This window comes from Magnolia sinica, chromosome 2 (assembly GCF_029962835.1).
Source record: "Magnolia sinica isolate HGM2019 chromosome 2, MsV1, whole genome shotgun sequence".
In the NCBI taxonomy this organism is placed as follows: Eukaryota; Viridiplantae; Streptophyta; class Magnoliopsida; order Magnoliales; family Magnoliaceae; genus Magnolia; species Magnolia sinica.
The window spans coordinates 120,306,536-120,318,162 of record NC_080574.1 but is presented as its reverse complement, the minus strand read 5'-3'; the positions used below and the strand labels follow the sequence as shown (position 1 = coordinate 120,318,162).

At 39.6% G+C, this 11,627-nt stretch overlaps 1 protein-coding gene across 1 annotated transcript; it reads right to left on the bottom strand.

Moving 5' to 3' along the window:
- Positions 1–1,675: 1,675 nt before the first annotated feature.
- On the bottom strand, positions 1,676–9,467 carry LOC131237487 (NAC domain-containing protein 105-like). Its single transcript, XM_058235279.1, has 4 exons — positions 9,115–9,467; positions 6,182–6,346; positions 5,162–5,433; positions 1,676–2,440 (listed from the first exon to the last, which is right to left on the bottom strand). Exons 2-4 carry the CDS (start codon positions 6,339–6,341, stop codon positions 1,919–1,921), a joined length of 954 nt encoding a protein of 317 aa, XP_058091262.1. The 5' UTR covers positions 6,342–6,346; positions 9,115–9,467; the 3' UTR covers positions 1,676–1,918.
- Between the last annotated feature and the right edge of the window lie 2,160 nt (positions 9,468–11,627).

The following is an 11,627-nucleotide window of genomic DNA, read 5'->3' as shown; positions in this document are numbered from 1 at the left end:
TCATTTTTAGTCTCGGTTTTGCCTTAATTACCTAAACTGAGACTATAACTCCCATGGCTAAAGGTTGTAGCCTCGGTTGTTAAGAACCGAGGTTAAAAATAGTTTTAGCTTCGGTTAGAGGCAATTGAGGCTAAATTTGGATTTAGTCTCAGTTGGAAACAATGGAGGCTAAAATTTTAATTTAGCCTCATTTCGAGAAAACTGAAGCTAAAATATTCTTTTAGCTTCACTTGAAGAACCAAGGGTATAAATGTCATTTTAGCCTCGGTTGCTAAAACTGAGGCTAAAGCATTTAGCCACGGGGGTTTCAACCTCGGTTTGGATAACTGAGGCAAAACTGAGGCTAAAGGCTTTAGCCACAGTTTTGAACCGAGGTTCAACTTGTCGTTCTAATACCTTGATGTATGTATTTGTATCCATACTGTCCATCCGTTTTTACAGATCATTTTAGGGTATTATGCCAAAAATGAAGCAGATTCAATTATTAGGTGGACCATACCATAAGAAACAGTGGTGATTGCCTGTCCTTCCATTAAAAACTTCTTAGGGCGCACCTTAATGTTTCTTGATGTTTCTGTAGTGTTTATTTACTATCCAATCTGTTGATAAGGTCACATAAGCTTGGAGGAAGGTCAAAAAACAAATACCAGCTTCATCCAAAACTTTGATGGCCCATTAATAGTCAATCACCACTGTTTATTATGGTATGGTCCACCCGATAATTGGATCTGCTTCATTTTTGGAATAATGCCCTAAAATGATCTGAAAAAATGGATGGACGGCATGGATACATAATACATCCATCAAAGTGGCCCCACAGAAAACCCACGGTAAGGGCCGCACCTTCTTGGGTGAGGCCGGGGTCTCACCTAATCCGCTCTCGTTCTAATGATGTGTGGCGTGGAGGCAGGTCAAATAGGAAAAGATAGCTGTTAGGTACTGGATTCCACATGCATGTATATTCTCCACAAACGGTCTTTTTCTTCTTTATTGTTCTCCTCTTTCCATCAGAAAGGCAGCACCGTGTTGATATCCTAGCCCAAGAATCAAGTTGGTCTACTGGTTACGTGAGTCAAAATGTACGGCTTTGAAAAACTAGGCTGAAAATTTCTAAACCGTCCATGTGTTTCCAATATTAGAGCTTACATGTTGAGTGGACCAGATTTATTTTTAGAGAAACACATAGAAGGTGGGACCAACTTGATGGATAGATTGGATCTTGCATGTATGTGCAATGCTTGAACATGTGTGATGTGGAAACGAGCTTTATTGCAACAAGTCGTATAAAGACTCTATTTTCTTTGAGTCAAACCCCACCTATATGTTCCACAACCACAAGGTGGTGAGCTTCCAGCTTTCTTCACACACACACACAAGATCAACGGACAAAAAAACTCATTTTTTAGATTAGATCTTGCACGTATGTGCAATGCTTGAACATGTGTGATGTGGAAACGAGCTTTATTGCAACAAGTCGTATAAAGACTCTATTTTCTTTGAGTCAAACCCCACCTATATGTTCCACAACCACAAGGTGGTGAGCTTCCAGCTTTCTTCACACACACACACACAAGATCAACGGACAAAAAACTCATTTTTCTACACACACAAAATACATTAAAAACTCTGAAGTTTTCAAGGTTACACAATACATAAATGATTAGTACAAAAGATTTCTAAAGGTTCAAGAGGGAGCTATCCATGCACCATAAAAACTGTTAAAATACACTGAAAAAGTGGATTAATCTATTAAACAAGAAGCTTAGAACACTAGGAGATTAGCTTTGCAAATCCCCATTTACCAAGAGAATTAGCTTTGCCTCTAATATACTTCTTATGTATTATTTGAAAATTCTAAACACTTGCAATTCAACGAGTCTCCGAAAAATCAGACCGTTATCTTTTATATCGATGATAATTACGAATTGGGAAATGAAGAGACAAAGTGGTTTCCATGGTTTATAGCATCGGGCTCGTAATGATCAAAGGGGATAAGTGGCACATTTGAGCTGGGACATGATGACACATCATTTAGTTGCGACGCAAGTAGTTTGTCAAGCGCTTTCCAATCAATGAACTGCGGTCCATAATCATCTTTGTTGTTGCATTGATCACCGTTGGTCGGAATGCTAGCTTCAAAGCCTTCTTTATTGGCTAGACAGGTGGACAGAGAAGGGCTTTCTAGCTGTGGAAGTTCGATGAGTTGACTCGAGTAATTTGGCTTCAATTGGAGATCTTGGTCACCACAGTAGGATTGTTCATGGGAATGGGCACCATGATAACTGTCCACAAATTGTGAAGGGCTGAATGTGTCTGTAAGTGGTTGAAACCCGGCGTGGTTGGGATCTCTAATATAGTAAGCAGGATTCCAACCGTCGAAGGTCCGCCTTTGATTAGGACTTTGCTTCTTGAATGCACGGCACACCACCCATCCTTCATCCTGCAGTCACATGATCAAGTGTTCTTAGTTAAGGATGCTTTAGAAACTAAACATGATTATCTTATCTTAAAATTTAGGAGTTAGTGAACTTGTAATGCTATTTTGTACATGCAATTGTCCCCACAAGTTATGGATTTGTGCACAAGAAATTTTGATCCTGATTGTTCGAGCTGTGGGCCGCCTTCTTGATCTACCAAACCCAAAAGTCATGCCAATCAGACGTACGTACGTTTATAATTGTCCAGTCCAGGGAAAAAAAAAATCCATTGGTAGGTTTTCCTGATTAACTGCAAGTAGGCATGAATATTTTCATTTGTACTAATCAGAATGGGATGATGATCATGGCTAAATAATAATTGATATGTGGTAACTTGGGTGGTAGATCAAACCGTCAATCTAGTAGGTCCTATCCATGGATGGCCTTTGGTTGAACAACCCACCGGATGAACTACAGTAGCTATTTGAACAATGGTCTTGAAATGGATGGTCAAAGTGAAAATGGCTAATGGAAATAGGCTAATATGTTTGGAGTTATTGTAAATTCTAGTCCAGCCTCATCAGATGAGACCCACTAGAATGTCAGTTCAGATTCACCGTCCCACCAACCACATATCAGATATTTCGTGACGAATGCCTCTGTTTCGCCGCATTGGAGGATAGCGCATTGACCTATATCCATGTGGTAGCCTATCTATCAGTTGGTCCATATTGATGGATGTACATGCCAATTCTATCACTTGTAGTGGTGATGCCATTTACAAATGCAGCAGAAGTGCACTTGATCTTTCCCATCTAACAAAGAGAAACTTTGGAAATGAGCTTAGAGTTTCCATCATGCCTTGCCCAGCAGGCCCCACTGTGCAAACATCATATGATGATTGTACCGTCCATCTTTTGGAAGCTATTCTAAATGGAATTTTATCCATAACTTATGCCTAACGGATCATCCCGATCATCAATATTTGAAGATGAAGTTAATAGATCATTGAAAAAATATCTTAACAGTTCGAATTAGACTGAAAAAATTTGATGGTCAGGATCATCTCTTCAGGGTGAGTATTAATCCATAGCACATCAACAAAAGAGCCCAAGCAATGGATAGTTCTGATCATCCAACGATGTCTGGATGGTGGATACACTGGGCTAAACATGTGTTAGACAAAATGAACTCATGCAAATGAAAAGGAGGAATGTTAGGGAAATCGATAGTGTGAAGTGTGAACGTCCATAGCAAAGGCGAGCTATGGATGGATCTTATCACCAGTCAATAAAAGATCAGAAGATGATAGGAAGTGGGACATAATCATTCCATAGGAGGTGGTGGATCGAAGTGGGGCTTACATCCAAAGATTCAATGATAGCAAGCTTTTGCTATGGGTGTTTCACACTACATCATTTTGCTGACTCACAATCATGCTACATTCAGAAACCTTGTAATTGAAGGAAAAAAAAGCCCATCTCTGATTTGCCCCACTGGATCAGGAAGAGACGTTTGTTGCCCTATATATACTTTATACATGCTAGGTTGGGAGGTGAGTCTTATCCATCCATCCAGTGGGCACAGGCTAGTTGGATGGTGGATCTTATCCATCCATCTAGTGGGCATGCACAGGCAAGGTTGGGAGTTGGATCTTATCCATCCATCTAGTGGGTTGTCTGTAATAACCCTTGGATAAAAATCACATCCTACAAATGATCCTATCCAGCGGCTTCTGGAGTTAAAATTTTCTTCATATCATGGCCATCTGTTTGAATGCCACCTTCAGTGAAGTCACACATACCAAACCATGTGCCCATCAACATGCCATTCGTGAAGGATATCAGTACCATGAAAATGGTGGACCCCACCATGAAAGTACCTGAGAGAAAATATATGCAGCTTTGCAGGCTCATCTTTCAACATTGGTATCAAAGTGGGTTTAATTTTCAAGCATTGTTAATCATAGTTTAAAAATTCGAAAAGAACATCCATCTAGGTTGAGTTGACTCGAAGACTCTGACTAGATAATATTTAATAATTAAACTAGAAATGTAATTACACTGATGATAGACACTTAAAATAGTACGAATATTAAAATTTGCAATTTTTACTACACATAACCGCAGTTAAATGCTTTAATTTATACTATTGGTTGGTTAGTAAGAGTGTGTTGGTGGCTAACAGTGAAGTGTGAACTGATAGTGGGTGTACTAACAAGCTAACAGAAAAAGAAAAAAGGAAAAAGAAAAGAAAAAAAAAGAGTGTGTTTTTAATTAAGATCTCTTGACTCAACCAAGTGACTTGGTTTGAATCGAGCTTGAGACAAGACGACTCGACAAATCAACCCAAGTAAGACTCCTCGGCAAGTTTCACAGTGACTCGGCTCGATTTCTCTGGCTAAGTCAAGTTAACTTGGCTGAGTTTCGAGTCACCGAGTTTTCAAACTACGTCGTTGATCATGCTTTTGCAAGTTATAGATTGACTAGTCACAATCATATAAGACCACCAGATTGAAATGTTTTCCAATAGAGGAATAGGTACCACAACAGTGGTACCGCCCCATTATCCCCACACCAACATGCCACTTGTGTAAGACATAAGTACCATTGAAACAATGGGCCCCAGCAAGAATATGACATGGGAGAATAACAGGGACCATTCCACTAACTCATCTTTCAACGTTGGTATCAAAGCGTGTTCAATTTTCATGCATTGTTAATCATATTTTAAAACTAACTTACCTGTGGGGGCGCATGTTCGGTCGTCTGGAGACGGTATTCGTGCATGATCCAATCGGTTTTTCTTCCATTGGGTGCGCGTCCCTTATAGAACACCAATGTCTTCCTCATTCCTATTATTTTCATCTTTGAAATCACTGCCTTATCGCGGCCCGTCGCCTTCCAAAATCCAGCTGCAGTAGCTCTATTTGTTCGAGTTCCGGTCGGATACTTCTTATCTTTGTGACTGAAGAAGTACCATTCACTTTGCTCTTCATAACCAAGCTTGCATCTTTCTACATGTGATTAGCAAAACCAATATGGTTATTTCCACTCCATCCCATGAGATGGATGTGTGTCACGTATACGTGTGCCGACATGACATGTGCATAAGATCAAGGCCATTCATCAGGTGTGGGGCACTCGGATCATGCCCTGAACAAAAAATCAGACTGTTCGGCTCGTCGAGATTGTTACATGTGTATATATGTATCTTGAATATCATCAGTTGGTATTTCCTCCCAACCCTCCATTTTTCTCATAAAAAAATTGTGCCCCACCTGGTCAATTTGATCCAGTCTACTTTGTTAGGCTAGTGCATGCTCACAGTGCACCCTACCCGATGAGTAGCCCAGATCACTCACATGTGTGCCATGTTGGCATGTGTGATGGCAAAGACCCTCAGAGGTAAATAGTCATCCCCTAAAACCTAGATTTTTCTTTTCCTTTGGGGATGGATCTGTACCATCCAGTTGGTGGCCTACCTGTTTGATGAGCATTAGCCTCAAAATTGCAACAATTAGATGTTCATAACCATCCAATCTGCTATCTATTTTGGATTATCGATCGAGAAAAAGCTTCTTCAACCGTCCTTTCAAATTCGATCATTGAATGGCTAGAATCAGCAAAATTGCTGCGTGGTTTTAACTGCTGGCCCATCCATGGGGTGGCCAATGAGATGGTCGGTTCAGATTGATCAAATCATTCACCAATCTGATGTATTATAAGGTTGATATGATTTACTAAACTGCACCAGAGGCTTACCTTGGAGATCCCATGGCTCTATTCTGTAGAGATCAACGTCTGTGATGACCCCTAAATCAATCTTTTGAGAAGCAACTTTCCTGGTTAGGTAATAACCCACAAGCTCTTCTTCTGTTGGATGGAATCTAAATCCAGGTGGGACACATGACTCCACTTCCATTGGTCCTGAAAATCAACAAAAAATATTGGATGAGAGAGAGAGATATTGGACCATAATCCTCTACAACACCTGTTGTACAAAGAGGGGGCAACATCCGGGTTATGTAAACCCACCGTTATGTGTGCGTGAAATCCACTCCATCCATCTATTTTGACACTTAATGTTAAGAGTTGATGCAAAAGATTAGGCCGATCCAATATTTAAATGGGGCACACAACTAGGAAGAGTGTAGAAGGGTACAGAAACAATAGAAGCCTTCCTCTGGCCATCGTGTAATTTATATGCCATCCGACCCATTAATCAGCTGACCTACACTAGGTTGAAAACACATGAAGAAATTCAGCCTGATCTGAAAGTCCTATAGGCTACAAGGAGCGAATCTAGTGATTTTACTTTGTTTCCGTGATGTGGCTCACCTGAGTTTTAGATCATTGCTGTTCTTTGTATTGTACTGTGAACCTAAGGTGACTCTGGACGGAGTAGATGTCACACAAAGATCATGAAAAGCCCCAAGGGACTCGATTGCTGCACGCGGTTCCTACAACAAAGTGTTGAAGAGAATTCCAGTCCAAGATAGAAAAAACAAATCATGTCTTCAAAATCAGTGATGTTTGGTTGAGGAATCATCCAGTTCGTTGGTTGACTGTGACTCACCAACATACATAGGGATATACTACTGGGGAATCCAGATCGTTTATCTAGTGGGCCACACCATGGATGACCAAAGTTATGGAAACCACGACGATTGGGTGACTATAACTTCCATATCTGTCTCCTTTAAATGGACGGACAAAATTGAAAAGAGAAGCTCTTGGTCCACAGTCATAGGGAAGTTGAATCAGACAGCGAAAGCCCGTCCGATCGGTTTTGCGCTATCGGACACATGCAGTAGGCCCTATCATACGGATGGTCGCATAACTACGTGTACAGTGGTTTGTTGTGACGTATATATCAAGACTGGTCCACCTCGACGAACGGAGATCTCTACTTCTTATTCAATAAGAATCAACATCTAGACATTATGATTACATGTTCAAGTGACAGATCCAATACCATTCATTTTCTATGTAACATTCTTCAAAGAAATAAAAAATATCATATAAAGAAAAATGATATTTATACCCTGTGTTTTGCATATACACCCCTTTTTTTTCTACTTTCTTATTACAATATGCACTGAAGGTGTACTGTTACCATGAAACGCTTAGAAAAAAAGGTGAGTGCACCAAATAGAGAGAGTGGAAATATCAGTTTCTTCTCAAAATGATGTATTAAATTGCATGTAACATTGTAGCCACCACAAGTGAAGTCTCGAAGAATGATAGGTGAACTCCAGGAGTATGTTTTTCTGTACTCGCCTCCCACACTTAGAGATGATGGGCACACATGTAAGAGATCTAATCCGTACATCAGATATGTCCCATTGTGTAGATTTGTTGTGTTAAAAATCATGCTAGTCTAATAATGAAGTAGGTCATACATGTTCAGTCCATCCAATGATCAGATCAGCTAGATTGTCTAGTGTAGGCATCTAGAGGAGGGACCCACCTGAGGAGTGGCTTGGATCTTGCATGCGTGTGACATGTTTACACGTGTGAGTGGTGAGTGCCAAGATGGCCTGCTTGGTGGTCTTCACTAAAGCATCCCTCAAACATGTCATTGTTTTGTAATAAGTTGCATAAAAAAGGAGCCGCAAAAACAGACTTTTGAGATGGAAGCATGCCCATGTTTCTTTGAGTGCACTTCATGGTGCTTAAAAGGCCCTTTCACACCCACCGTCAAAAACTAACATAGAAAATGACTCTCATTCAAGAGAGAGAACAAAAAGAAACATGGGTTACACTAATCCTTCCATATCATCATAACAAAAAAAAGGAGAGGTTTGCTAAGCCCACACGCGCATATTGAATAAGGCCACAAACCAACATGACACACATGTGTGAGATTTGAGCTTTGGATTATCTGGGCCACACTGATTGGATCTTGTTCTTTGAGCATCAAGCTGTTTCACTACTCAGGTGGGCCAGTTTACAAATAAGTGGATGGTTAAAATCAAACTAAGCCATTGCCCGTCTATAGACACACGTCAATACTACACGTGTGTCTGAGAGTGCAGTCTATCAAGTTTTATAGACAGATTAGATCTTCTGCCTTTACACATGAAGCTGTTTGACCCCCAGGTGGGCCAGTGTAGAATAAATGGATGGTTAAAACAATTTTTTTTTTTTTTTTTTTTTTCTATCTAGCTGTTAATTTGTTTTGGACCACCTGATTGAAGAGTCGGATCTCTCACATGTGTTCCATATTAGCACATTTTCTTTTGTGCTAGCTTCATACAAGATACCAGAATGCATTTTTCATGGTATCCAATGTAGGTTTTTTTGTTTTTTATTTTTTATTTTTTTCCATTGGTTGGAGGTAGAGATCTTTCTGATAGATTTCTGCTCATCCACTCGTAAAGATACTATCCAACTTTGCACGTGTGTGTGGGATCTAAGCTTTCCATAAGGTTGGTCATACTGATAAGATCCCGTGCCTCAAACATCAAGCTGTTTCACTCATCAGGTGGGCCACTGTACAAATAAATGGATGGCTACAACAAACTTTCTACCGGTGACCCATTTGTTTTTGTGGCATGGCCCACCTGATGGAAGGCTCAGATCTCTCACATGTCTTCCATATTACCAAATTTGGTTTTGTGCAGACGGGTATAGCCCTATATCTGCGTAGGTTCATCTAACATCAGAAAATATACCAAAAATGCATTACTCACCGTGATTCTTCGGTAGGCTTGAAGCAGATATCCTTCAGAGTATCTCGGTTGCGTTCTTTTCTATGGTGATCTACGTAGGTTTTGAGATGTTGGGCAGTTTTTCTTTTTGTATTATCTGTTTGAGAGAGAGAGAGAGAGAGAGAGAGAGAGAGAGAGAGAGAGATGTTTTTTGTTATTGTTGTTGTGGAAGAAATGTTGTGAGGAGGGAAGGCATGAAAGATAGAAAATATAAGGGAAGGAGAGGGTGTTATCGATTACGCGTGGGGTGGCAGAGGTGAAAGGAGGTTTGGACGGCGTGAACAACGAATCGTCACGCCACCCCTCCCACCGATCTTTTGTGGCCCAAGATATTTAGACGGGCCATGGCTGCCCATTGACAGCTCCCTGGGCCCCGTTTGGTGCGCCGCCCTCCGCCACATGTCGGTCCATCTGCTCGCCACTTGGACGCCACATCGGACTTCCACTAGTCACAATCATATGCCCAATCATTTGTGTCTCATTCACATTAATGTGTATTCTTCACATTTCTTCTTATGAATCCTAAAGAAGCCACCCCACACTTTAAGTGGCCCAGCTCGGCTCGGCTCGGCTCCACTTGACTAAGTTCAGCTTTGGTTGATTTCATCCAATGGTCCAACATAAAGTAATTTATGTTGGACACATTTAATATCACACGTCCATTTTTTCAAATACGTCGATGTGTCACTAGTGCGATTATGATACCGAGCTGCGAATGAGCCGCGAATGAGCCGATATAATTCGTGAGCTAAGTGGCTTCTAGGCTACACATTTCGTTTTAAAAGAGATGATACTCTAGCTGAAGAAGACGATAAAAGAGCATTTATTTGTATTTAGTGTTCATTTTTCGTTGTTTGATTGTCCATTTTGAATAAGTTCTGTAATTTCTCAAGAAAGGAAAAATTTTAAAAAGACGAACTTGAGTTGAATACCTACCTAATGAATTTATTTTATGCTTAGAGTTCGATGTATTACGAACTAATACTACCGTTGGGTAACACTTGTGATTCAAGAGAATTTATAATATTACATCAGGTATACAAAATCAAGATTATTCATTTTATCCTAATTGTAATTTTAATCAGTTAGATATATTTACAACATTCAATCTTGCAGATAAACTGATATCTCAATGCATGTGTGTGTGTTTGTGTGCGCGCATGCGTCCATGGAGATTTTTCCTTGGAACTGGTATGAAAATTGCAGTGGACATGCTCATGCAGTGGATAAATCTGATTTCAAGATTTCATTTTTATTCTTAGATTTTGGTAGAATATCATAGAAAATGAGTTTATTTTGCTTATTGATAAATCTCTATCATAGGTCGTCCTGCTGGGACTCACCTGTCCATGGACAGGTTGCACAAGGACCAGAAGTGCCCAAATTCTATAGATGACCATGCACGAGCTACAACGAAATTTACATCAAAATGATTGCAAAGAAAGCTTTTAAAGAGTTATACTTGAATCTGGATATCAATAGTCAGATCTTACCTCAGTGTTATTATTTCATCGTGGGCCACTTGGTGATAATTGAAATCGGATTATATACCGAGTTACTGAGTACACTGTAACAGTACTAAGTAAACTCTGTTGGGTCCATCCATTTTTTTAGCTCATTTGAGGGGTTAAGCCCAAATTGAAGCATATCCAAAACTCAAGCGGACCATACCACAGGAAAGAGTGGGAATAATGATTCCCATTGAATCCTTTCTATATATATATATATATATATATATATATATATATATATATATATATATATATATATATATATATATATATCCTTTTTTATTCCCACCATTGAATCCTTTCTAGGGCCCAAAGTGATGTTTATTCGCCATCTAACTGTTCATAAGATCATAAAGACATGGATGAAGGGAAAAAAAACAATTACCAGCTTATTCCAAAACTTCTGTGCCCCCTAAGAATTGTTAGGGGGTACACGTTTAAGTCATACTATTTCTTATGGTATGGTCCACTTGAACTTTGGATGTGCTTCATTTTTGGGCTAAAGACCTAAAACTATCTAGTTAAATGGATGGATGAGTGGATAAAATACATAAATCATGGTGGGTTCCACAGATACCCAATCCGGTTCCATGATCATTTCAGTCACAATATAAGCAAAATGAACTCACATAAAACATCACCTCATATAACTGATTAATTGTAAGGCCGTAGATTATTATTATTATTATTATTAAAACTTTGGTCACATGAAATCTCTACTACACATAATGAGAATTTCTAAGGTAGAAAATTAGGTATATAGTTAGTCATTTAACCTCAGTAAATCATGACAAATGAAAGGATATGAGAAGGGTTTTTAAGCAATTAAAAGGGCTTTCACGTGACTAAGGACTCTCTCTACCAACACCAAAAGAAACCTACTTTCAGCGGGAGATGGCACAGTAGAGGTGAAAGAAGGTAGTATCATGATAGATACATCTCTCTACAATCCGTGGAGCGAAGTCATGAGGTATCAATCGGTCC

Bases quoted from the DNA above. Each gene is read 5' to 3' on its own strand.
- LOC131237487 (XM_058235279.1), bottom strand. From the start codon at position 6,341: ATGGAAGTGGAGTCATGTGTCCCACCTGGATTTAGATTCCATCCAACA. The intron at 5,434-6,181 runs GTAAGCCTCTGG...AATCACATGTAG, and splicing joins AGAGCCATGGGATCTCCAAG to AAAGATGCAAGCTTGGTTAT. The intron at 2,441-5,161 runs GTAAGTTAGTTT...ATGTGACTGCAG, and splicing joins CCGAACATGCGCCCCCACAG to GATGAAGGATGGGTGGTGTG.